General features: G+C 48.1%; 2 protein-coding genes across 2 annotated transcripts in view; one reads left to right on the forward strand and one right to left on the reverse strand.

Annotated features, from left to right (window-relative positions):
- Positions 1-1044, forward strand: part of Adam19 (ADAM metallopeptidase domain 19) — an 82505-nt gene extending 81461 nt beyond the window's left edge. The window contains exon 23 of the mRNA XM_036197099.1: positions 655-1044. Within this exon, the coding sequence (XP_036052992.1) occupies positions 655-708 (54 nt within the window). The 3' untranslated portion in view covers positions 709-1044. The remainder of the gene's footprint in view (positions 1-654) is intronic.
- Positions 1045-5303: 4259 nt separating this feature from the next.
- Nipal4 (NIPA like domain containing 4) lies at positions 5304-21552 on the reverse strand. Its single transcript, XM_036194977.1, has 6 exons — positions 21258-21552; positions 16618-16857; positions 13638-13694; positions 11595-11685; positions 8328-8488; positions 5304-7890 (listed from the first exon to the last, which is right to left on the reverse strand). The coding sequence occupies exons 1-6, from the start codon at positions 21298-21300 to the stop codon at positions 7262-7264; spliced, it is 1221 nt and encodes a 406-aa protein (XP_036050870.1). The 5' UTR covers positions 21301-21552; the 3' UTR covers positions 5304-7261.
- Positions 21553-27500: the final 5948 nt, after the last annotated feature.

Raw genomic sequence — 27500 nt, forward strand, 5'->3', positions numbered from 1 at the left:
TAGAACGGAAGCAGGAACAAGTCCTCGCTCGGAGGACTGTTTGACTGCACCTTCCATGAGCAAACTGTGATTTGGCTTCATTTGAGAATGAAGGCGTTGCTCAGAAGCCTGAGTTCTGGTGGCTTCCAGCTACCTTGGCACCTGAACAGCTAGGCCACCTTGAGTGAGACCTTGTCTTGATAAGAAGGCTTAAGATGGGCCGGCAAGGTGGTTCAGCGGGAAAGGTAATTTTTAAAAAGGCATTAGAAGCAGCAGGCGCCAGCTCCATAGTGTCGCTATGAAGGTCAAAGCCATTCGTTTATACAAGCCTGTCAGCTTATGTACCTTTCCTTAATGCTTCTCTCTGGCTGCCTTGTTCTTAGCTTAGTCTGGGGGTTTGGGTCTGAAGGAGTGAGGCAGGGAGGCTGGTTGTCACCCCTGTATTCCCATGAATCACTGGGAACTTTTGTACTGAAGCTTGACGAAAGAGAGGAGGGTTAACTTTCCAGCTTTTGGTGGTGGGCACACAGCTTGCTCTCACTGCCAGGGCTGTTGGCAAGCAGCCGCAGGGACAGGCTTCTGAAGACCACGCTTCTGTTCTTGACTGTCAAGAGGAAGGGCACAGTTGCCCCCAGTCCACGAGGTCACATCTTTCCCAATCCTTTCCCTTTCCAGCTTCCTGAGTACAGATCACAGAGGGCCAGAGGGATAACTAGCTCCAAGATCTAGAATTGTCTGGAAGTCTCTTGTTTCCCTTGAAGACTCTGGATGCCATAGAAGGTCCAGAAGAAAGAAGCCTGCTCGGCGACCCTGAAGCTTCTCTAGCTTTCTGGAATGCCCCATCTCCAGACACTCCCTTCTTGCCCCAGTGCCTCCTGTTTCCTCTGAGGCCCAGAGGGACTTCTATCTGATGGCTTCTAAGTGTTGTCCTGTGCAATATACAGCCCTGGTAGGAAGGGGGAGCAGATGGAGGAGGATGGGGAAGATTCTCCCTCAGCCCCCTAGCCAAGAGCTACCAATGACGGTCAGGGAAGTCTTGAGCTGGTGGTTGGCAGGTGAGGGGGGGGTGGGGTGGAAGGGGGCAGTCCTCTTTCTGTGCTGAGCTTGGAGAAGGCATCTACCCAGGTCCCATGCTTCTGTTGACTGGCCTGCCTCTGGGATCCCAGGCTACACAGAGGCTGGGCCATACCTGTCCCTTAGCTTTTAGGGACTAAGGAAGCCACTGTTGCATCCCTGCCCCAGGGCTTGGTCAAGGTGCCTCTCTCTGCTTATATGGCTGCATGTGACAAGCCATGGTCCCCTCCTCTGCCACCCCTCACATTCCTACTCCCATATTTACACGGGTCACTCTCTGACTCAGACAGGTACTATTTGTAGGCAGTGTAGACAGCAGCGGGGAGTGGTCAGCCTGTGTCCCCTCTGAGCCGTGATGCCAAAGGTTGCTAGAATCTCCAGTTGTACATCGCCATTGTTCCATGTGTCCCCTTCTCGTCCTCTTCCAACCTCCCTATCCTATGGTGCTTTGGTGGTGAACCACAGCAATCCTGACTTGCTTGTGACCAACAAATCAGGATCCTGCCTCATGGGGTAGGCACTGGACTTCCTGCACTGGATCTCAAGAGCCTTGAGCAGAGTGGGCTTAGGTGTGTGTGTGTGTGTGTGTGTGTGTGTGTGTGTGTGTGTGAGAGAGAGAGAGAGAGAGAGAGAGAGAGAGAGAGAGAGAGAGGGAGGAGAGTATGTGAACCAGCTCTGCATGTCATTGTGGTTTGGGGCCTCAAGCAGGATAAGCCCCCCACCTCCTTATTTCTGACCTATATCCTAGGTGAAGTTCTCCAGGGCAGACACAAGTATATTGAGGGGATAGATATGTTTGGAACCCCAATTATTAGGAAAGTACACGGGGGCATCAGCCCCTCCCTAGTGGTTAGCTATGAGGTGGGACTTTTGACTCTGAACAGGTAGTTGACCTCTTTGGAAGCTGTCAACAGCCATGGTGAACCCAATCTGGGCAGGGGGGTCCCAGATTCTCTTTAACCAGGGTTTTATCATGCTTGTCCATTGGTTCTCTTCTGGTTTCTGCCTCTATGTGATCCTCATGGAAAGAGCTCTGGGAAGGTGGGGATGGGACTCGGGCAGACCCCATCTTGCCTGGAGCTCAGAAGGGCGTCTTGGTGCTCTGCTAGTAAGGGCAGTTCCTACATATTTGCTGGCCTTGGCCTCTGAGAGGCCATCTTCCATCCCCAAAAAGGTGCTGGATAGCACTCCTGAAGGTCCACGAGGGGCCTTCCCGCCACCGCATTAAGCAGTTGTTAGTTCTTGGAAACCTCCCTGAGGAGGAGGCAAGATGTTGACTCCCCTTTACCACCTCAGAGCCTCCTTACAGCATTCACAGAGTCAGCTCTGGACGCGTGCTCTTGGAATTGTGGGAAACGTGGGGTGCATGGCTAGGGGTAGAAAGAGCTCAGGAAAACACCTTTCTCCTCAGGGAGACTGTGCTGTTCACACTCTGACTCCCTGAACCATGACGCAGAAGGCCACTGGGCCGAGGTGTCCGTTTTCCGCCATCTGACAGCCTTCCATTAAGTGCCACACCACATGACCAGTGACTACAGGTTGGGTCCTCAAAACACCCTGACTCTCACCCCAAAGTTAGAAACACCGTTTCCTTTAAACCCAACCCTGTACCTCTTAGATATTCTCCCTCAGGTCAGGAGGCAGGAGGCTCTGGGTGACAGAACCACAGCAACAGTAACAACATGAGCCTTCTGTCCCTGGAGCCATACCAGAACAAAGACCCATTTCCTTGCTCGTTGGTAACCATTTCCTGTTTTTCTTTCTCTTATTTCATTGCTTTGATACCACCTCCATCTCATAAAACTATACTGTGAACAGGAAGATGGCAGAATGTTTTAATTTGGTAGGGAGGTTGGCAGCTACTCTTATTTACAACTTTATTCCTGCTTCTGTTATCCAAAGGCCAGGGAGGCTGCCACAGGTGGGAACCCCTTCCTTCTGCACCATGAAGTGCTGCAAACAGGCAGTTCTGGACCTCAAGGACAGAGTTCGTCCCTAAAGGTTGCTTGCCACTTAGGAGGGGAAAAACATTACCACAGGGCAAGGAAGGAGTGGTTGCAATGGAACACTTTGGTCAAGCTACCCCAAGTGTGTGGGCATCCAAAGCTGAAAAGGCCTTTTCTTGTGCACAGCTGTTCTGTACCCAGCCACTGCAGAGATATTAGTGAACACTGGGGTAGGTCAAAGCCAAGGCTCTGGTGGGCTGGGGGAAGTTCAGAGTTCAGTTTGTAGCTGGGTGTGGTGGTACACACCTTTAGTCCCAACAGAGGCAGGGGGATCTCTGAATTGGAGGCCATCCTGGTCTACAAAGTGAGTTCCAGGACAGCCAGGGCCACATAGAGAAACCCTGTCTCCAAAATTATTTGAGACGGGATCTCATGTATCCCAGGTTGGCCTTCAACTCACTAAAAAGCCAAGATGGCCTTTGAATTCCTCAGTGCTTTCTAAGACTGCAGGGCTGTGCCGCCACACTTGGTTTATGTGGTCCTGGGTTCAGACTCTTTGGTTTATGTGGTCCTGGGTTCAAGCTCTATGGTTTATGTGGTCCTGGGCTCAGACCCTTTGCTTTACGTGGTCCTGTGTTCAGACCTGGACCTTCATGAGCATCTAGGCAAATACTCTGTCAACTGAGATACATCCCCAGCCCAGGCTGTAAAATGTTCTTAGAAGCTAAATTAGCTGTCTGCCAACTTTAGAAACCTAAAGCCATTTCTGACCTGTAAACCTCAGGTCTCTAATCCCTTCCAAGTTGCAACTTCCTGCTTGCTTTCTGTTCCGTTTAGCCTTGGTGACTTCCACCTGTAAGAGAAAAAGGCCTTTTCTACCCCTGCTCCGAGACATTGTCGATTTTAAGGTCTAATATTCCCTGCCATGCAGCAGTCCCTTCAGGAAACCTTTTCCACAGTGTCTCCCCTAGGTTCAGTTAATTTGTTTATTTGACAAAACGGGTGTGACATTTGTATTCTTAAAATGGGAGGCACATTCTAAAGCTGGTCACTTTGTCAAATGCATGTAACAACAGCCCCAGAGGACTCCACAAGCCAAGGAACACCAACTGGAAAGGTGCCCCTTCCCTAGGGACACCTACTAGAGGTCTATAGACTCCAAGCCCAATACCCCAAAGTCATGTTCCCAGGGTCCTCTTGTACGACTGTGTGTACGCCTGCGTCTGGGATCCAGGGCAAATGTGAATTTTCTTTTTATTTGGGAGATTGTTCACAGGAAATAGTCCTCCCCCCTCTTGTCCTCCTATTGATTGTTTACAATATTTGTACATCTATGCAAAATACTTGAATGGGCCATGGTGCCTTGTTTTGTTATTTTTGTTTTTGTTTCCTTGTTTGTATTTAATTAAAACAAATTGTCATTAGGAAATGCTATCTGTTTGGACAGCTCTTTTGTGTATGTGCCGTTTCTTTATCCCACTTCTTGGACCACTTAAGACATATGACATGTACAGAAAGAGGTCCCCTAGAGACCGCAGGTCTTTGAATGAGGACATGACCTAAGCCATAATGAAGCCACACCCTAGGTTTCCCTATGGCTAGCAGAGAGGATTGCTTGCTGTTGCTGGGCAGAAGATGGTCTGGCTTCATTAGATCGTTGATTCTAGTATGTTCTTCTTAAGGCATCTGGGATGCTCTGTTACCATCTCTCCTTATTAGGGGGTGTGTTTTAATGAAGGGGAGACTTAGTGAGGGTCTCTTGGGCTGGGTGAGCAGGTGGAGGAGGGCCAGGCTGTGTGCACTGCAGACTTCCTGGGCCTGTGTGAAAACAGCACATACTGCTGGTGTCCCCACGCCCACCATCGTACTCAATCATGCCCGACCTCAGTTCTGAGGTTTTCTAAGACTAATAACGTCCACAGAAGGAAGGAATAGTCACTGAGGGATTAGCCCATGCAAGGTATTTTGTGCTACTTTTCTTCATGTGGTTACCGTGGTGGTCTGGATGAAAATTACTCCCACAGACTCAAGGAGGAACATTATTGGAGGTGTGGCCTTATTGGAGTAGGTGTGGTCTCCTTGGAAGAAGTGTGTCACTGAGGGCAGGCTTTGAAGTTTCAGGCCCAGTGGCTCACTCTCTCATCCAGATCTACATGGATCTAGATGTAGAACTCTCGGCTCCTTCTCCAGCACCATGTCTGCCTGCATGTCACCAGGCTTCCCACCCTGACAATAATGGACTAAACCTCCGAACCTGTAAGCCAGCCCCCAGTTAAATATTTTCCTTTATAAGAGTAGCTGCGGTCACGGTGTCTCTTCACAGCAATAGAAACCTTAACTAAGACAGTTACCTCATCAAACCCTCACATGAATGCTGGGGAAGCATCCTATATATAACATAAGCTCTTTCCTATGCCTGGTGCCTAGTGAGGGCTTAGGCATTAACTAAGTGTGGTCTTCCATGCAGCCATTCCAACAGCGATCTTCCCCACTTGAGTGAGGGCAGATGTGTGAAAGACATGGGAGAGCTTCACTTGGCACTTCGGACATCTGGGACTGGCCTCCCAGCATGTTAGAGGCACCAGTGGTGTGAATTTGCTCCTTGTTCAAGGAAGATCAAGACATTTGTCAAGTAAACACACTCTGAAGTCTTTACTCTTGAGCCCAGAGTCGAGGCTCTCAGAACCCTCAGTCTGCCACACCCACGATCCAATGTGTTGCATTGATTTCAGTTACAGTCAGAAATCCACATTCATTCAGATACCGGGGATTGGACATGGAAGGTACAGGGGCCCAGAGTGTTGATCTGCCCTAAGGACTTGCCCAAGGCTAGAAGGGGTTTGACATGGTGGTGGTTGTATTTAGGGGATCAGATGTGAACACAGCAAACAGGCAGGGAGCTTAACAGGACTCTACCTGCACTGAAGATCAAGTCTCTCCTCTTCCCACACACTAGCTCCTAACTTCACTCTCTTGTGCTCCTTCCTTTCACAGTTGGAAGAAACTGGGAAGAAAAGGATCCCGATTCTCTCCTCAGCTGCCTCTCTGTGCATGCCTTTGGCCAAATGTGAGGTCATCAAAGATGGCCCCCGGGGCAAGTGATGGAGGAGGAGTCATGGCATACTGCTTCCAGTGTGGGCAGCTAGTTTGTCAGTGGAGATAGACTCAGTTCCAGTTGGGCCAACAAGGCTGTGCCAACCCTGTACTCCTACTTGGTTACTGAGATTCAAAGCCAATTCCACTAGGTACGGCTCAGAAATTTCCCCATACCTTTTTTGGCCTGGGTTCTTGCTCGTGTCTTAGAGTCAGTCTAAAAATTATTTCCAGGTTTCCAAACAGCCTATGACTCCATCCTGCCAACCTTGACATTGTTCCTCACACTCTTCCCCACCTCCCCAAGTCATATTATGGTCAACTTCTTGATGCAAAGGAAGTCAACTTCTGCTAAATTCCAGAGTGACAGCACAGTGCTGTTCTCTTCCCAGAGAAGGCTAGATGAACACGGGTTTGGCCAGCGGAGGGAGTTGGGCTAGGAAGCATGCCCTGCTGTTGTTGAGTTCTAAGGTTACAGTGTACACATGTTGGTGACTGGTGCCTTGGGATAGACAGAGAGAGGGAAGGGTGGTGGTGCCACTTGGGGCATGGACAGCAAGATATGACTTCCAGGCTGGAGTGCTTGGAAAATGGACTAGTTGAAACTTCCCTGAGACATCAGGTGGCTTTCACAGTAAGGAGGTCAGCTGGGGTCTTGCTTCTATCTTCAGGAAACACCAGGCTACCTGGCACCTACTGTGCACCTTGGGATGGTGAGGCACACAGATTGCTCTACAGTCCTTCACAAGTTCCATTCTTGGGCTAAGGGCTGAGAAGTCCAGCACAACAGGCCAATTGGTGTGAAGAATTTCCTGATGACCAAAGACCTGAGGGCAGTTCTCGAACTGGGCTACATTCAGCAGGTCAAATTCTGTCCTCTTCCCCAACAACATAGAAATGGTGCTGAGGGAACCAGAGAGAAGAGGCTCTGGGCACTTGCTGGCTCCAACAGAAACTAGTGGATTTAGTCACCAAGGCTGTATCTCTAGGAAGTCCTGCCCCCTACTCCGTGGATAGGGAACTTTTCTTCTTCTAGGAACAGCAGTGAGGTATAAATGAATATCTCAAGGAAAGATAGCCCTTGGCAACAGATGTGCTGAAAGTAACCTGGTAGTTTTGAACTTGAGAGGTCAGGCCATTGGGTGCCTCTTACTCATGTATTCCAGGCTTTAAGAATGGATCATAAATACTTTGGGTTTCTGCTGTGGGGACGGTGTGCTGGCAAGTTCTATGTTGTCTACAAGGACGTTCTTGTCTTCTAGTTTAATGACCGTGGGCTCTGGGGCGGGAGCTGGAGTTGTGTTTTTATGCGTGTGTGGCAAGCTGATTTGGTTGATGTCCAGATCTTTGAAAGCATGAAGCATGAAAACACCCAAGATGATGGTGACGAAGCCAGACAGTGTGCCCACAATGTCCACAGCAGACATGGTATACCACTCCTTGAAGAGGACAATGGAAGTGGCCACTACCACTGTGGTGAAGAAGACGTAGTAGATAGGGAAGACCAGTGAGGTGTTAAAGACATCCAGTGCCCTGTTGAGGAAGTTAACCTGAATAATGATGGAAAGACCCAGGATGAGGGACAGGATGTAGGGCAGAGGGTGCCGCACAACTGGTAAGCCCTGGAAGAAGTTCCTAATGGTGACACCCAGACCCTTGACGGCTGTCACAGAGAAGGATCCAATCACAGAGCAGATGATGATGTAAATGAGGATATTCCTTTGCCCATAACGTGGGGCAACAATGAAGATAAGGATGAGGCAGGCCACCACCAGAAGGACAGCAAATACGACGAACCCTTTGGGAAGGAGAGATATCAGTCATTCAGTGGGGGACGCAGACAGTATCTAGGGCCCCAGACTTATAGTCTGACACATATGGGTTCTAGTCTCAGCTTCAGACCTTTTAATAACTCATGCAACTTATTAAGCTCTAAGACTTTAGTTTAGCCACTTATTAAAAAAGGATCAAAAGTGTTTTTTTTTCCTTGCAGAGCTGTTTTATGAAATCATGCATATTCTTACATAAAATCTTGTTATAATAAAAATGTGTGTATTTAGGGAAGTGCTTGCACACAATGAATAATAAATGGTGTATGTTTCCATCGACCTAGGAAGCTAAAGGGTACTGCCCAACTTCCTGTCTGTTGTTCACCTTTTCCTCAAGGGGGCAGCATGGAGATGAACACAGCCCAATTAGATGGTCTATACAAGATTCACCCCTGGTGAAGCTTACCTGTGTCTTTCATCTTGGATGCCATCTCTGCAACAGTAGTGACCTTCTCCTCCTTGGGGGCGTGTATGACCATCACTGTGCTGCCAGCCATACAGATCACACAGCCCAGCTTCCCCAGTAGATTCAGGCTCTCTCTCAGGCAATAGGAGGAGAAGATGGCACTGTACAGAGGCATGGGAGAAGGGGATTGAGTGGGAGGGCTTTTCCCAGGCCCCCAAAAGACACCTGGGGGCTGAGTAAACACTTATGGGGAACAAGAGTCTAAATTTCACTCTCTCTGTAGAAGCCTTCCCAGATTCCTTCCCTTCAACCCTAATCTTAGTAGAAACGAGTTTCTAAGAGGGGTTGGAATGTGTGCTGGAGGAGCCAAAATACATGTGGATCTTTTTTATTTTTGAAATGGGAACCGTCCACAAACCAAAGGGTTGTGTCCTGGCTGGTTTATTGTCAACTTGACATAATCTAGAGTCATCTGAGAAGAGGTGACCTCAGCTGAGCAAATGCCCCCATCAGATTGGCCTGTTGACAAGCCTGTCGGGCATTTTCTGGATTGATGATGGATGTGGGTGAGCATAGACCACTGTAGGTGGTACCATTCTTTGGCAGGTGGTCTTGGGGTGTATAAGAAAGCAAACTGAGCAAGCCAGGAGGAACAAGCTCCAATGTGGCTTCTGCTTCAGTTTCTGCCTCTGAGTTCCTGGCTTGAGTTCCTGCCTTGGCTTCCCCCATGATGGACTGTAATTTGTAAGCCCCAAAAATCCTCTCCTCCCCAGTTGCTTTTGGTCATAGTGTCTCATCGCAGCAATGGAAAGTACCCAAAGACAGGTTAAACGAGCCTTGCAAACTACTCTTCTCTGACTCCTTACCAACTGAATGTATTGTCCCATAGTACCGCTAGGAGATGTTTTTCAGCCATGGAGTGTATGCATCTGGTAGCAGGGAACGAGCCAAATGAGTGCATTGCAGGTTCATGCTACTTATTCACTCCAAATGCATTTTCTGATCATTTCTATTTCTCGCCCCTTTTCTGTTCCTTGGGTCATAGAGAATCTATTTCTCTTTCACTTGCATATGCCAATATCAACCATCACAATGATAGTTATAGACACTATGTCTTGGGGCATGTATTTCCTAATAGGTGCTGTGTCAGAGTTGGCTTACAACTCTGTGAGTTAACATATACTGTTCCCAATCTACAAACCAGAAAACAGAGCTTGTAGAAGTTAAAATGACTCAGCAAAGCCTTTTAACTGGTAAGTGGCAAAAGCAAGTTTGGAACGATACTTTGATCTCATTGCAAAGCTGATGAACTTTCTTCTACATTAAAGAGAACCTTTATGCTTTCCAGGGTCTTCACTGAGCAAGATCCTTCCAGCTCCTTGGTGGCATGATTTCTGTTCCCTTTTGATCCTCCAGATGAGGGAAGAAAAGGGGGGACTGGGCAGGCTGGGAATGAACCATGAGCTCACTTGCTTTATGAAGGTGACATTAGTTCACACTAAAAATGTATTGGCTGCCCTGAGACCTAAGTATCATCCAAAACTCTTGGCCTATAGGCAAGCTTGTGGGCCATTTTCTTGATTGATGATTGATGAGGCATGGCTCAGCTCCTGGTGGGCAGTGCCATACCTGGGCAGGTGATCCTGGGGCATATGAGAAAGCAAATTGTGGGCAGGTGATCCTGGGCAAACTGAGCGAGCCCAGAGATTTAAGTTCCAACTATTTTACCTACAGTGTTCTATTTGAGAGACTGATGGCATTTACAGAGGCAGGACCAAACACATCAGATTTGGGAAGCACTTCTTTCTACTCAGCAGTAACAGTGGCCAGGCCAGTTGTGCACTGAGAGTGAGGAATCTACTTGTCTCACAACTGTGAATGCTGCAAAAATTGTCTTCAAGTAGAAAAACAACACAGAAGAGATTATAGGTGCTGGCTGTGGTTGGCTGGGATTTACCAGAGCTCCAGAGGTAACCCCTAAATGACAGCATCCCTCAATGCAGACATATCTATATAAGGACAAGTTTATAGCTTGGGAGGAATGGAGGGGGGGAAAATAAGAGGCACAAATGCTTAGTATCAATTACTTCATTGTATTAGTGGTTTGGGTTGTTCAGGGATGTTAGGAGTCAAACCCAAGCTACCAGGTGAGTGCTCTACTCCCAGCTACATCACCAGCTCTAAGATCCTTAATTTTTAAAACCATTGTTAGCAAAGTCTTTACTGAGTGGCCACATAGCACAGTGTGGCTGTTAACTCCTAGGTCCTGGAATTATACTGCATAAGGTAGATTCTGGCCTGACAACAGGGTCTTCATGCTGACATATACATGTAGAAGGGGGGTTTGTCTATTTGTCTCTCCACCCAAGGAACAGAAATAGGTCAAGAAGTAGAACTTGCTGGAAAGTTACCTTGGCCAAAGTGCTTAACCTCTCTGAGTCTTGGGTACAAATGTACGGATGAAGTGAGTTAATACACAGATTACATCCAGATGACTTCATGCATAGTTTTCCTCTATATATTGTAGCCATGGTTACTTGGAGCTAGTTTGTCCTATATCCATTTTATGTGTTATTTCATTTGGTTCTCTGGGTGTGTATCATTAGTATTCTATTTTGCACATGCATGAATTGAGACTTGGCTAAGAGACTTGCCTATGAATCCATCACTACTAAGGTTTGAGTATGGATTAGTCCTCAGGTAATGTTGTGGCTTACTTGGTAACGTGCTCGCTCTGCAAGCACGAGGGGACTGAGTTCAAATCCTCTGCACCCACCTAAAAGCCGGGTGTGGTGATGTGTGCCTAGTCCTGGGGAGTCGAGAACCTGGAGGATTTCTGAGCTTATTGGGCAGTCAGCCTAATCAATTAGTGATTAGCTCCCGGCAGTGAGAGACATTGTTTAAAAAAAATAAGGTAGAGACTAATTAAGATAGACAATGAACTCTAATCTCTGTCCTTAACAGACAGCTCACACATAGGTGTATACATATGCACATGTATCAGTGTACACAACTGTACACACTCTCATGTACATAGACACCATATACACTATAAACAAAAGACCACTAAAGCTCATGTTCTTAATTCATTGAGGGAAACTGAGGCCCATGGCAGAAGTCGTCCAAGGGTCTGAAGCTCTGAATAGCATGTTTCCTTTTTGGGGGGCTTGGACTGGTTTGGAGGTCCTTATAGATGTTCCCACTTTGGAAAATCCAACAAAACGAAAACAGGAAAGAGCCAGAGGTGGCAGAAGAGGGGACAGTGACCTTATGAGGACGCTCAGTGCTCCCAGCGGTGTGACAACCGTAGCAGGTGCAAATGCATAGGCCCCAAAGTTGGCGACTTCTCCAGCAGACACTAGGGAATTAGAGGAGAAAAGAGGCCAGTGTGACTCCATGGTACCACGTCCATTCCAGATGAGTCTGGGCAGAGATGTTTTCTGTCAGTGTTCAACAGGACCTACAACCCAAGACCAGCACTCCTTAAGATCCATCCACATGCTGTCTCCCTGGAGATAAGGTCAGACCCAGACTCTTGAGTTCTCCCCCTGTAAAGGTGGCAAGGCCAGAATCCTGAGCTCCCAGTGAACTGAGAAGCCGCTGTGTGCCCATCCACTTTCAGTCCACACTCATGAAGTGTGTCTCACAGGCTTTCATGTTTTCATCTCTCTAAGGTAAGTTCTAGAAAATCAGTTATCAAATAAAGAAACAATTACAGTCATGGGTTCTTTGGGTACTGCTTGGTCCATGGACGACTCTTTCATAAGGGAACTGTGGGCAGTTGTGTGTGTGTTAGTTTTTCTGTCGACTTGACACAAGCTAGAGTCATCTGAGCAGAGGAGCCTCAGTTGAGAAAATGTCCCCGTCAGATTGGTCTGTAGGCAAAGCCTGTGGGGACATGTTCTTGTTTAAGGATTGATGTGGAAGAGCCCATGCCACTGTGGGCAGTGCCACCACTGGGCAAGTTCCTGCCTTGAGTTCCTGCATTGGCTTCTCCCTGTGATGGACAGTCACCAAATAAACCCTTTCCTCCCTTGGGTCAGTGTTTTATCACAGCAACAGAAACTAATCTAAGACAATCATCTGAAGCAACAGGAGGTTTAGAAGAGGCTGAATGACCAGGGAGCCAAAAATACTTTCCATCTGAGTTTCTAGGCTTCTGTTGCTGCAGAGAGCATCCAGGGCCTCTTTTGTGAAGGCAGATGGTCAGTAGGAGAGCTCTGCCCAAGTTAAGGATGGAACCTTAATTGGAAGATTATTGACAGGAAGTTTCTACCTAAAGGAATTAGGCCTTGGGGACTAGGGATATGGCTTGGTGGGTAAGAGCACTTGCTGTGCAAGCAAGAGGACCTGGGTTCAAGTCCTCAGAACCCATGTAAAAGCCAGTCATGGTTGAGTGTGCCTGTATAGCTCCAGCATGGTGGGATGGAGATATGTGGATCCTGCAAGCTTACTGGCCAGCCAGCCTAGCAGAGATGGTGAACTGAACTTCAGTTCAGTAAGGGACCCTGTTTTAAAAACTGAAGTGGAAAGCATTGGAGGTAAATGCCTAACATCCTACACACACACACACACACACACACACACACACACACAAACACACACCGATGATGATGATGATGATGATGATAGCAATAATAATATTAATATTTTTAAAACTTAAGCTTTGATAGCCAGAAGGGTAGGTAGACAGTGGGGGCAATGTATGAGTGTGCAAATCTAGATGAAGTAGCAGACCAGCCATGTTCTAAGTGGGTCAAGCTCTTAATTGTCATGGTATAGTGAAGCTGCCAAAGGTTTCCAATGTCTACCAGATAGAGGCCCAAGACTGTGGCCAAGAGGCAGCGCTACCTGTGCCCTGTATTTCAGTGGCAGCTGAAAGGACACATTGGTATTCATTCAAAAAAATTGAGACAAGGTTTCCTATATCCCAGCCTGGCCTTGACCTTGCTGTGTAACTGAGGGTGACCTTGAACTTCTGCTCCTGCTGCCTCTCTCTCCAGAGTGCTGTGAATATAGGCATGTTCTACCATCCCTGTTTTATGTGGTGCTTGGGATTGATTGAACCCAGGGCTTTGTGCATGCTAGGCAAGTGCTCTCCCAACTGAGCTACATCCCATACCTCTGTACCTGCATCATTATCTTCATAGAAGAGGACTTCCTTGAGTTGAGAAAGTGACCTCTCAGCATAAGATGTCTGCAGGGACAAGGTTTTCCCAAGGAAGTTGGCCTTGGGCTCTCAGTATCCATAATGGAGGCATCCCAGCCATCAGTAGATCACTGTTCTTAATAGTAAAAGATGTCACTTACTGGTAGCAAATCCAGCCCACCACATTGGGTCCTTCAGGTAGCCATAGCCTCCATTCACTACAGAAGGAAATAGACACAAAGTTAGAAGTCACTGACACTTTGTGGGGTTCTGTCTTTGCCCCCTTAACTGCCCCCCAGGACTTGCTTCTTAGCATCTATACACAGTTGTCCTGTTTTGTACCAGTGACTTGGACTTGTCTTCCGAATCCAGCTGTGCATCTAAACTATTCACTTAACATCTCTGGCATCTTTCACAGGTACCCTAATCTCTGCTCTAAACATGACTCTTGACATTCATTGTACCCCTGCAACTTGTTAAATGAAACTCAGGAAACGGCACTTCCAGAAGTCTGAGACCCTTCTCTCCCCTCCTTCTGCATCTAGTCTGTATGACTGTTCTGCCATCAAAAAGTACTCGGGTGTGAATCCACACCACCGTCAACCTCCTGGTCCATCCTGTCTGGCAAAGCAATGGCTTTGTTACAGAGTTACTGTGACTCTACACTTAACCCCACAGCAAGTCCTTTCTTTCATGGCAGCCAGTGGTTTTGAAAAGTACAAATTAGATTTTACCACTTTTCTGTGCATAGCTGCTCAGTGTCTTCCATTTGCTCTTGAGATAAAGTCCCAATCCTTATGGAGACAGGCATGGTCCTGCCCATCTCCACACACACCCCTGTTGTAATCTTCATACTCTTCAAGAATGATTAGTTCTTTCCTGCCCCCAGTTTCTCCCTGCGTGCAGAGTGCTCTGCTCTAGTGTTTGCCTGAATTCACACCCACTCTCTAGGTCTCTACTGCTTCCCCTGGATGCCTACTCTGGCCTCTGAGTTCTAGTATTTCCCCTATAGACGGCCATTCTCCTTCACGGTTCTTACCACTTATAATTGCAGGTGATCCGCTTATCTTCTGCATTTCCCCTATCTCAATAGACATATTCTACCCTGGACTGTTGAAACCCTCTCCCCGACTCTGTTTTGTATGAGGGGTCTCACTATGTAAATTAGAGAGAGATTCCATCTGGAGTTACTATGTAACCTCAGCTGGCTTTGAACTCATGGTCTTTCTGTCTCCATCTCTGCTGGAATGGTGTGCTGGTTAGTGTTTTGTCAACCTGACAGACTACAGTCATCTGGGAAGAGGGGCCTTCAGGAGTGGAATCACCTCCTCCAGATTGGCCTGTAGGTAAGTCTAGGGAGCATTTTTTGACAGGTGTTTGATGTGGCGGCCCAGTCCACTGTAGCTGATACCATCCCTGGGAAGGTAGTCCTGGGTTGTATAAAAAAGCAGACTGAGCCAGCCTGGTCTACAGATCGAGTTCCAGGACAGCCAGTGCTGTTACACAGAGAAATCTTGTCTTGAAAAACCAAACCAAACCAAACCAAAAAGCAAGCAGGTTGAGCTTGCTAGCCATGAGGAACAAGCCAATAAGCAGCCTGTCCCCATAGCCTCTGCTTCTGTTCCTGCGTCCAGGTTCCTGCCCCAACTTCCCTCCATGACAGGCTCTTTCCTCCCAAAGCGGCTTTGTTCATAGTGTTTTATCACAGAAATGAATACAAACTAGGACAGATGGCGTGCACCACCACCACGCAGGCCAGATTGGTACCATTCTCTGTCTAACAACAGTTAAGAAACCAGAATTGTAATTGTGATGGTCTGCTTCCAAAGTGCAGTGTCTCACGGGAAAGAGTCAGTCAATGAACAGGCCCAAACTTGAACATGTCATCTTCCCAAAACCTGTTTCTCCCTCTACATTCATTGCAGAACCTGGCACCATCCACTGTCTTCCCAGTTGCTCAAGTCAGAAACCTGAGTCATCCTTGACTTCCCTCTGCCCCTCCCCTGGGAGCCGGGAAACATCAAAGCCGGAGAGTTCCACCTCCCCAAACTAGCTCTGGAATCTACCATGTGTCTGCATTCCCGGGGTCCTCTTTCCTCCTCTCACCCACTTCATTGGTTCTACTGAGGGACTAATCCATTCTCTACCTGGCAACAGGGACCCTTTGGAAATCATAAGCAGGCCTGTCACTCCCCTGCCTAAAACATCAGTCAATCACTTAATAGTCACACTCAGAACTCTGCAGCCCAGGTCCCATGACCCTTGTTGAGCTGGCCTTGCTGAGCTCACCTGTCCCTGCGCTCCTGGGCTTCCTGAACTGTCTTCAGTTCCACATCCAGCTCAGGCTCCCCTCTGAGCCTTGGCCCTGGCTGCTCCTGCCGCTGAACCGTCTTCTTTCCCCTTTCCCTGCGACCTCCTTATCACTCGGGTCTCAGTGTAAGAATCAAGTTTTACAGAAAACTTCCCTTCTGCACCCGGATCGGAGCTTTACAGACTCCAGAAGATTTCCTTAGCAACCCTGTGTCTTCCCCGTGAAGGCACTCAGCACACCACAGGATGATTTTGTGTTGACTGTACCACATGACCAGATGTACCACAGGGACTCTGTGTCCCCAGGTTTCACACTGCACCTGGTACATGGCAGGCATACAATCAATGATGGGGATTCCTTTACATGTGATGCCCTTTCATGAGGACTATTTCAGTGAGTCACATCCAGTCTTCCAAACCAGCAAGACTCAATGCCTGTGTCACAGTTCGACTGCCTGTGTGAGGGCATCTGAGGGTCTGGCATGCTGTGGGCTTAGGCATTTGTGATCCCATTTCACAGGAGAGGTTGTGACTTGCCTGCAGGACAGGCTGGTAAGAATCCAAGTTAAGATGAAGCCTGGAGTGTCTGAGTCTCCATCCTGGGGCTTTGCTGCATCTTTACTCTAAGTACATCATGGAATTCTCAGGAAATACTGGATTATCAAGGAAGGCCTCCAGCGATTGGCAGTGGGGATTCTCAGCAGGTTTGACAATGAGCCTCCAGTGCCCACCCGAGGCCATCCTCAGATTGCAGCCTGGGTCCTTGTGAAGGGAAGTCATCACTAAGGGCTTAGCTGCCCTCACCCATCCCCTCCTGCCCAAGAAGCCTACCTGCCCTGGTGGCCCCTGTGGCCACAAGTCGTATGAGGCCTTTCTTCTTAAGGATGACACTGCTACCGATGAGGAGACAGGAGAGGAAGGCGAGGCCCACACCGATGTAGAAGCCATACCTCTTCCTGACCCTCTCTTGCCAGGTGATCAAGGTGGCATTGTTGGGCTCTTCAGGGCCGATGCCTCTGACAATCTGACAGAGGACCTCTTGGGAGGAGCAGTAGAGACTGACGATGGAACCTAGAGGGAAAGGCAAGCTGAGAGTCAGGCTGAGGACATGGGCATGGTTCAAATATCCTGGAATTAATGCAGACTTAGATTCCGTGTTTCTGTCACTCCAGGGATCCACCCACACACCAGACCCCAACCAAAAAAGACTACTTGCAATTCTCTATGCTGTTAGCTGTTTTCTCACTAAGGGCTTCTTCGTTTGCACGGACTTATCAAACTGTCAGACCTCCCGTCCGATCGGCCACTTCTTCAATTCCCATTCCACAGACAAGGAAACGAGTCTATGAGGGTGCGCGGTACTTGTTCAGGGACTTGTCCTGTTTGTCTTAATTGATGTGGGAAACCCACCCCAATTGTGGGGGGCACCGTCAGGTGGAAAGAGGCTACAGCAGAAGGAGGACTATTCCCCTTTTGCTCACTCCTTCTCCCCCCTCACCTGGAGTTAATGTACCCTGTTTCTCCTGTGGCTGAGTCCTTCCTTGATAACAGACCCAGCGTTTCTAGGAGTCTGTCACCCACTGAGAACCAGCTGCTCTCCGGGAACCTCCAGGATTTTAGCAGTAGATCGGGACTGAGCAGCCACCCAGCCTCATTGACAGAGCAACCAGCAGGCTCTTGGGGTCTGCAGAGTGAGACAGCCAGTGTGGGGCTACCTCGACTTCTGAGGCATGCAGCCTTGAAGACCAAGGAACTACCCAGTTCTCAACCTCTCAGGAGGAACATGACTGTTGTCACTACGGCAACATAAGCTGACTTAACACATTCTTTCAATATATGTTCACTCTGTAAGAACTGTCTCTCTGGGAGACCTTGACTAATACACGGATGGATGGCCGTGCTTCAGAATTCCAACCTGTGGCACTAACGCCTCCCACGCTGTGTAGGGCCCACCTAAGCTCTCAGCCATCACTGCATCCATCCCAGTGTCCTCCATAGGGATCCCCTCTCAGCCTCCAGGCTTTTGACTCTCCAATAACTTCTAAGCTCACTTGGGGCTTCTTCATTTTACTGCCAGCTCTAGCTAGAGTGGGAATGTCCCTGGGCAGATGGTCCACCCAGACCTCAGTCAGCCTGAAGTAACTGAGGCGTGAGCTTCCTGTGGGTAGGACCTCACCATTCCAGAACTTATTTGTGTGGCATTGGGTCAGTGGCTGGGGACTCTTTCAGGGCATACTTGGGTTGGTGTTCCTGTCATCCCATACAGACCTGTCTGCAGTTTGCTCTTCCTGTCTAATTTTTTCCTCAAGTCCCAGAGCCAGCCCCCGACTTGTCTGCCTCCCTGGCACAACCACTAAGGACAGTCTTGGGAACAAAGGGCAGACCCTCAGTGAAACACAAAGCTATACAAGTCCAGTGAAACCTAAGAAAGCATAACCAAGCCTCTACCAGTGCTACCATGGACATGGCTCCTGTTCTAGAGTTTTCCTTGAGGACTTTTAACAACCATTCAGTAAAATAGTCATAATGACCATTTCCAGGTTCAGTAGAAGCTGAGTTCAATGACCTTCCTAAAGGAATGCCTGTAATAAAGATGTGTCCAGGGCCACAACACCCTGAACACACCTGATCTCACCTGACCTGTAATAAGGGTGGAGCCAGAAGTAGACCCCATACCCATCTGATGGCTGAGTCTATGCTCAGAACCACTACACACTCTCTGATTAACAGCTTGCCCCACAGGGCAGGAATGTGCAGGATCCATCTTCATTTTGTTCTGTGTGTTAACAAATAAACTTGTTGGCCAAAAATGAGGTGTTTTCCCAGGAACATTCAGACTTGGGGTTGCATTTGAAGCTCGGAAGGTCAGTTTGTCTATCTGGTCATGCCAGCCTTAGAGGCAGCAGCTGGATCACTCTTAGACAGTCATGCCCCTGAAATTCCTCAGTTTACCCTGTTCCCACAATTCTTGTTTGCTATTGGCCTTTCTAGGTCTTTCAGTTTCTGATCTCCTTAGCATGTGTGGCAAAGACCTAGACCCTAGTGCCAAGGACCTAAGCCCAAACCAGACCTCTCTCAGACTAAGCTGGAGTTCCTACTCTGTGTCTAGATAGGCCTCAAATCCAAGGTCAGGGACCTTGAAATTTTACACACTTGCATCTGAGTAGCAGCTGGGTGGAGCAGAATAAGGACAAAGTTGACCTTTTATATGTGGCCCAGAGCCGTGGAAAACAGGTAGAAGAGCCCTTTAGAAAACCCAGCTGGTCTCGGAGGTAGCTCAGTAGCAGATGTATTTCAAAGGTAGAGCACTTGCCTGGGATAAGTAAGGCCTTAGGTTCCAACCCAGGTACCAGATGGGGGGAAAGGAGGCACTCATTAAAAATAGTAAGAGGGGAGGAAGGGCAGCAGAAGTGGAGAGGAGCAAATATGAGCAAGGCATAATTGTGTGTGTATATGAAGTTGTCCTAGCAAAACCACTATTTTTTATGCTAAGTATTAAAAAAAAAAAAAAAGTAATAAAGTGAAAAACAACAACAAAAACCCCAAACAGCTGGTCTAATCCTTATAGCCTGCTGAGGAAACCCATAAAGAGAATAGATGTGCTGGAGTTGGGACAGAAATCCATCAGAGGATATCTGTGTGTCTTGTTGCTATGAGACATCTGTCTTTCCACCATGGGACGATGAGACAAGAAGCCATCATCTCGGGCCAAACCAGACTGGTTCTGCACCTGCTCTCTCCTGTTCCACCAGCTCAGGGCATCCTTGCCCAAGAGCCTCATCCGGGGAGTTCCCTGAGCCCAGGAAATGCAGGCAGCAAGCAGGCACCTCACCTTTCCCCTGCTTCCCCATTGCTAGTGGGTGGAGCCAGAGGGCTCACTTCAGGCGCCCCTCCCCCTCGGCTCAGCACATCCTCTGAAGTCAAATTCTTCCAATACAGTGAAGAGATAGAGAGCTGATGACCAAAGGGAACCCAATTCGGAGTGGGTACATATCTGAAAAAGGGGGTACCAAGCTGGAAATCTTTACCTTTTTCTCTAGAATGTTCTAGACCTAGGAATGCCTGCTGCCTAGGGTTAAGGTGTGAAGCTGAAAGTGGCCTGCCTGGTTGCTCAGGAGACTAAGGTCAGTCAACACCTAAAGGGCTGGCTTCTCTGAAGAAGGGCAGAAGTTAGGGACCTCAGAACATCACACAGGCTGCACTTCCAAGACAGGAGAAACGTGGGGAATGTTCCAGATGGAACAGAGGACAGCAGCACTGTAGGTTCAGGAGTCTGAATCCGAGAGGTGGTTCATATTCCCTACTGGGTTACCTGGAGCAAGTTATCAGCCCCGCCAGAGCCTCTGTCTCCCTGTCTCTAGAATGGGCTCAGTGAAATTACAGCTACGTGCCCTAGGGATGAAGGCTAGTATCTGGGTGCCTTCCTAGCATGAACGAGGCCCTGGATTCAATGTCCAGCATTGCAAAAAATGAAAAAGAGAAAGAGAAAAGAAGCCAAAGGGAAAGAACAGAAACACAAAAAGGAAAGTTTTAAGAGCCTAGGCTTAGGGCTGAGGATACGGTCCCTTTAATCCTCAGTCCTGGAACTTACAGAAAGGCAGGAGGAGAGAACTCACTCACAAAGTTGTCCTCTGTTCTCCATTTCCTCAATATAGCACTTAGGCCCATAAATACACATCACGCATCATACGCGTGCGCGCGCACACACACACACACACACACACACACACACACACGTGCACCCATGCATGCTCAGACATACACAGGCACACTAGTAATGAATACATTTCAAAATAAAATCTAGGCCTGGGTGGCACACACTGGTACTCCCCAGCAGAGGTGGACTGAGGCAGGAGGATTACACATTTGAAGCTATTCTGGACAATTTAGCAATATTTTGTCTAACTACAACAACAACAAAAGAAAGATTTTTGTATCTCTACAAAAATAAAGATAAAGCAACTGCCTGCTTCTTAGAGTTTGCTTCTGGGATTAAATGGGAGAGTTGAGGGGAGGGCCGTGGTCTATCTAGTTAAGAACGCTCCGGAAAACCAAGGGTCTTTCCTCAGCATCTCTGTTCCTTTCCAAAACGTGTCATGTGGATTTGGGGATGGGGAACCTCTCTGCCCCTCTAGTCTCTGATTTGGGTGATGGAAGGATATGTGGGCAGGTACCTGCAGCGACCCAACACTACCCCTGAGCCCTCTCCCCTGCCCCTTTCACAGGCCACTGCTCTGGTCGGTCCTCTGTTTTCCTCCCTCAGTCTGCCTCAGCACCCTGCAGCTGCCACTGGGAGGTGACATCTCTGCCAGACCCGGACCTTCAGGACAGTTTGGGAACCGGGTGGGAATCTGATGCTGAGCACTACCCCCTTGCTCGCGGCCCCAGCAAGTGAGGAGAAGTTGGCGAGGGTGGTGGGAGGAAGGTGAGAAGCGCAGCGCCCACCCAGGTCCCCTTACAGCCGCACGCACCGTTCTCGCAGCTGCCGTTGGCACTGGCGACCCGCAACTCCATGGGGACCTGGGCTGACGGCGCCCGAGGTCCGCGGCTCCTGGGCAGGTGGCCGCGACTTGTCCCAGCTTGACTCCGGAGCGGGAAGCCGCTGGGGTCCGGACCCAGGGGTGGGGAGAGTGACGCGCCCCAGAGGGGAGGGTCCCCGGGGAGGAGTCACCCTGAGCCTTGGGCAACACCGGGCACTGGGGAATCAACACTGAGGCAGGGGCTCGTGCCCTTCCAGGGTGCGACCGCAGCTGGGTGCCAGCCACCGAGTCACCGGCCCGTGCCAGGGGCAGGAGAGAGGGGGCGGGTCCCCTGGGCCCGCCTTTCCGGACGCCAGCACCCACATCTAGCTCCCTCAGTGGCAGAGTTGATGCACTCCGGGATGGTACGGAGGAAGCCACTTTGGGAGGTGGAAATGTCAAGGAAAGGTCTGAGAACCCGGTTCCTCTCCTCTTTCCTTTACCCTCCTCTCCTGTCTTTGTCATGGCATAATTTACAGGTCTGATCTGTGCTGGGCCCTGTGGGTTGACAGCAGCAGAGTAGGTGCCCTTAAATATTCAATACATATTTGTGTCTCCTGAATGAATGGCTGGGGATTGGTAGGCTGGATGGAGGGAGGAAATGAAGTGACTGGCGGTCCAAATGAATCAGGCTATTCTTTTCTTATTATAGGTCTGGGAGAAACAAATTAAGACCAATCATTTAGAAGCAGACATTTTTCAAAAATCACCATTTATAAATTGTATACGTATACAATCAAATTACATCAATATACATGTTTAGATAATAAAAGTTGTGATTGAATGTATAGATGTAAGAGTGATGGAGCATATGGATATATATATATATATATATAAAGTTATGATGAAATGTATATGTGTGTACTAATACATATGTACGTGGGATGTATGGGTATATTAGCTCATTTATGGTACTCATTTCATAATATAGGTACATAGAGAATCATCACATTTGTATACCTTATACATGCAGCTTTCTTACTCGTGTGTGTGTGTGTGTGTGTGTGTGTGTGTGTGTGTGTGTGTGTGTCAGAGGACAGACACCTCCTGAGAGAGCTTTCTCTCTTTCCACCTTGTCCCTAGGGTTCCAACTCATGATATCAGGCTGTGCTTTTTACCCACTGAGACATCTCATCGGCCCTGCAGGTTTTATTTGTCAAAATACCTCAATACAACTGTAATAATGATGATGACGGTGGTGGTGATGATAATTATAAAGATAAAATCACAAAGGATATTGACTCTGTGGGTCACAGTGAAACTGAGTTAGAAGAACCCTCACCTGAACCATGAAAACACTGTGAAATGTCTGCTGCAAGGCAGAGTTCTAAATCCCAACAAAATCCAGCTTGTTTAATCCCCGTGACAACCATATGGGTGCATACCTTGATTATCTACAAAGAGCACACCAACATCTACACATGATTAGGGCAATAGATCAGCTCTGGCTGTGGGGTCATCTCTGGACACACAGTATCCGCAGGCTTTACCTCATCAAGCTTCCGATGAGGTAGGCTCCCTTTCTAGTCCATGTGAGGAGTAAGATGAGGACAGAGCCTAGGGAGCTCCCAAGCCTGGTCCTCACAGGCTCTCCTCCCCTACCCATCCTGCTTGTGGCTTTGTCTCTGGGCACTGAAGGGTGTTTTTCCCAGCCCATGGCCTCCTCAAATTTGTGGGTTAGTCACTGGTTTTCCATAAAGATCAGTTCCCTTATGGCCCAGTAACTCAGCTTCACGCTGGTCCTTTTTCTGTATGTGAATTGCCATGAGGAGAGGGTTGGGATGGACAGGCAGAGGCTGGAGGAGATAGGGCAGCCCCAGGCATTGCAAAAAGAGCAGCACATTGAAGGCCATGGGTCCCATGTGCTGCCTCACATTAAATGTATGAGCCCAGAGTCCAAACAGGGCCGAGCATCATTAAGACCAGTGTGAATGGGAACGTTGAGCAAGAAACTGGAGTGACTGGCCCCGGTGGGAAACTATCAATTGATCTGATTGTGCTACCCCAGAGGGAGGACCTGACAGGAGAATTTCTCTTTTCTTGTACGTCAACGTTTCTGCAGTCCAGTACATGGCACAGCCCTAAACCCTCCTCATGTTTGGACTCAATCACTTGTGTTCTAAGGATAGAGGTAAGCATACACAAATGCTTTCCCTCTGGCTAGACTTCTAAATTTCTTCCAATTGTGTTGAGGTATTATTGACAAAAAAAAAAAAAATAAAAACAAAAAAAAAACCACCAACAAAAAAAAACAAAAAACCTTCATGTGTGTGTGTACATGTGTATGAGCATGCTTGTAAGTATACATTTGTGTGTGGGCGCTCTCACTTGTTTAGGAGGATAGAGGTCAATCTTGGGTGTCTTCTTCGATCAGCCCCCAACCTTATTTCTTTATCCAGAGTCTCTCCTTGAACCTGGAGCTCACTCTTTCTGTTGAACTGACTAGCCGTTAGACTCTCAGGGATCTTCCTATCTCTACTCTTCCCTCCTCCCCTCAGTGCCAGGGTTACAGACAAACAATGCTGCATATGGTGTTTTTATGTGGGATACAAACTCAAGTGCTCATGCTTAAATAGCAAATACCCTCCATGACAGTTCCTCAACCTCTGTGGGAGCCCAGCTGGGAGACTGGCTCCCACATTTTATGACAGGGTACTCCTGAGGAATGAGGGATAAGAGATATTAGACAGAAGGGTAGAGGGGAGTGAACAGATAGAAACACAGGATAGCCTCGGGAGGGCCTGGGTCATTATCCACCAGCCCCTTCTGTCTTGTCTAAAGGGCATTTTATAGGAATGCCAAGGGGTGGAGCAAAAGACCTCTTCCCCTAGCACAGCCAAATGCAGACCCTTTCCAATCACCTGGTAAACACACAGGTGGTGAAACAATCCTCTAATGGAGCCCTGCTGGGTAAAACAAGCTCAGCTCTTACTAGGAAACCTCTGTGGACCTCCACAAGCCCCAAATTGCATGTATTTAAGGAATGCAGTATGATGAATTGGTTTGTGCATATATTGTGAAAAATTACCACAGTCAAACAAATTAATATGTCCGCTCCACATTGGTGTGTGTGTGTGTGTGTGTGTGTGTGTGTGTGTGTGTGTGTGTGTTGGGAAAATGTTTATGTTTAAAAACACATGATCTGGTGGCTTTTCTGAGTAGCACAACAGAGTATATTTAAATTATTCTTGCCATAACCATGCCCAGATGTGAAGAGAGAGACATACATATTCTTTAATACACTTATTTTTATATGGATTTGTCATCTGAGGAGCTACTATGTTTGAGAGTCCTGGCTAGATGTCCTTTTGCCTGGGGTGGAGAGCAGTGCTGAGTCTGTCCTGTGCTGGGACAGGGATTTCCCAGTAACAGGTAAAGTTTGTGTTTTAAGCTGCACCTCGAGGGAGAAAGGTCTAAGACCTTAGCAGGGCCTTCCATACCCTCTCAGGGCCTCGGGCTACCCATCTGCTCCAGGAGGGGGCAGGGCCTCTCAAGGCTGGCATCAGGGCATCTTATCAGGACACACATAAAGGGCCCCATTGAACTGCAGGCTCCTCGGCTGCCATCCTGACAAAGCCCTTTTCTGCTCCAGCCACAATGGCTCTGTCAGGCAGGTAGCAGGGCCTGCAGCATTGTCTCCCCGGTCAAGAACAACAGGGCTCACTGTTTGACCCAGGCTTGGCCTCCCTGGGGCGGGTGGGTGCTTTGAAAGGGTCTAACCAGCTTGGGACAGTCGGGCTCTGTTCTTAGGCGACCATGGTAAACCAACCATAAATCTTTTGGCCAGCTATTTAAGGACAAGCAGGAAACTAATTTGTTAAAATTCTGTCTTCTAAAACCTCGACTTTTGAAAGCTCATGCCCAAGTGTTGGTACTAGAGATCTGTACAGATGAGGTGGTAGCCACCGGCCACGTGTGCCTAATGAGCCCTTGACAAGCAGCCAATCCAAACAGCGATTTGTTACAAGCATCAGACAGCTTCTGTTAAGCTTTTGGAGCAGACAATCCTTTGATGCAGAGGTCTTTCCTGTGCACTTTAAGCTGTTTAGCAAGATCTGGCCTCTGTCAGGTTATTAAGAACATCCCCACGTCTCCATCTACTGCCCCTGCTTTGGATAACCCCAAGCATGCCCAGATCAACTGCCAAAATTACCTTGTAATTAAGAACCACTAAAATTTCAAAGAATAAATGAAATATTAACATGGAGGAGATATTGAAATGAGAGGAATAAGTTTTCAATTCTTTTCCTATTACTCTATTTCTTTTGAGGTTTTATAAAAACTGGTTAAAGTTGCTTTGGTGGCTTACGTTGTATTTCTACCGGACAGGGCAGTTCTAGATGAGAAAACTCTGTGCCATAGAGTCAAAGTGACCAGTGGAAGATCACAGAGAAGTAGAGCCAGGGATCAAGTCAGATCACCCCAGACCACCTCTATCCTCCTTCACACATGTCACAGTGAAAGGACACTCGTTGGGATGTTTTCAGTGTCGTGTGGCCAAGTAACACCCCAGGAGGAATTGAGACAAGAGTCCAGTCAATGCTATTTGTGTGCTTGCTCTGTGTCACGTGTGTGCTCCTTTAATCTGTGCAGTGACCTTGAGAAGAGGGTTCTGTGATTAACTCCATTTTCCAAGGAAGCCCATCTTGGACACATCACCCATATGGATTCTTCAATCCCATATGTGGTACCCATGTGTGTTCTAGGTTCAGTAACACTGCATGAGATATGGTAAGGTTCCCTCTTCTTACATTCTATCTTGGGTATGAAATAGTCTTCAGTCTTTCCCAGCTCTGCAAAGCTGGGCTTCACTGCAAGGGCTGCTGTCCCCTCCTTCAGACTGAATAGGAACCATGGGAATGCAGACCATTGGTATGCAGAGGCTGGCCTACAATTCTGCAGGTGTGTCTGTGGTATGGCTGCTGCTCTCATAAAGAACTTTGCTGTCATTGGAAATACTGCCCGGAATGGACCCATGTGTGTAGTCCAGATATAAGAAGGGCTATGTCTAACAATGGGGTCTGCATGCACCACAACTGGCAACCAATGATGATTAAGAAAATAATATCGTCGTTGAGCACGTTTGTCTGTGGGCTAAGCCCTTGACTGATGCTAACTCATGTGACTATGACAAGCTGAGTACCCTTTGAAGTTGCATTTAGAAGAAACTGGGGTTCAGGGAGGTGAAGTGACATTCCCAGGTTACACCGTGATGGATACGGCCGGGATGCTAGTTCTCTTAATGAAGGCACAGGTTTGATGAGACTAGAGCCTTCTTTCCCAGCCCCTCCCTGGTCTTTTTCTCTGGATGGCTGGGGAGGTAGGACCCAGGCAGAAATCAAAGTTGGGGAGCCTATGCCTTCTCATCAAACTTTATTTGGGTGCCTGGAAGGGCTCACAAATCCAACCTCCTTATTTTGCAAATAGAGAGACTGAGGCAGAGACTAAGGCAAGGTCATGATCGACAGCGCATAGGTAACTGGGAACATAATCTACACTTTACCTTAAGCCACTGGGAAACCATCCCAGGCACTTTTGCTGCCCTCTCTTCTTTCCTTTTGGATACAAAGGCCTGATCTGAGGGCAAATCATGAGTTAATATTTTGGGGCCATTTTCTGAGGAGGAGTCAGCGTGCTCAGCTTTTACTTCCATTATCCCATGTAAGTGTTACAGCTTATGCACCGGACCCTGCTGCGAGTGCCAGTTTAAAAACAAGAAAACCGAGGCTCAGGAAGTTAAGTAACCTCTCTGCAGTGACACAGTGACTCTGTGATGAAACCCAGCCGACCGGTTCTAGAACACGTTTCTCGGTCTCTCCTCTGAGCCTGAGCACATTTCTTTTCTGGCCCTGTCTGCCTACAGGTGGAGGGGCTTGGCATCACTGTCGAGGGCAGGGCTCACTCCAAGGCATGCAGGTTGGAAGTTTGGCATTGCTCGGCCCCGGTGTGGGTGTACACAGTCTACTGCATGTAGATTGTCAGGCCTTATGGGAAACCAGTTACACTGCAGTCTCTAACGTGTGTGACTGTTGCATGACTAGTATGTTATTGGCTTCTTCTGTGTATCACTCCAAAATTTACGTAATCTCACATTAAGGTAATATCACTGCATGCCAATTTCATGGTGAGCTCATGGTATATAGCTTTTAAAAAATTACATTTAGGGGTTAGGTGTATATGCTATAGAGCAAGGAT

This window comes from Onychomys torridus, chromosome 8, assembly GCF_903995425.1.
Source record: "Onychomys torridus chromosome 8, mOncTor1.1, whole genome shotgun sequence".
Taxonomy (NCBI): domain Eukaryota; kingdom Metazoa; phylum Chordata; class Mammalia; order Rodentia; family Cricetidae; genus Onychomys; species Onychomys torridus.

Coding starts and splice junctions, on each gene's coding strand:
- Nipal4 (XM_036194977.1), bottom strand. CDS start 21,300: ATGGAGTTGCGGGTCGCCAGTGCCAACGGCAGCTGCGAGAACG. Junction 16,858..21,257: donor CAACGGCAGCTGCGAGAACG/GTGCGTGCGGCT, acceptor CTTTCCCTCTAG/GTTCCATCGTCAGTCTCTAC. Junction 8,489..11,594: donor GCACTGAGCGTCCTCATAAG/GTCACTGTCCCC, acceptor GCCTCTGTACAG/TGCCATCTTCTCCTCCTATT.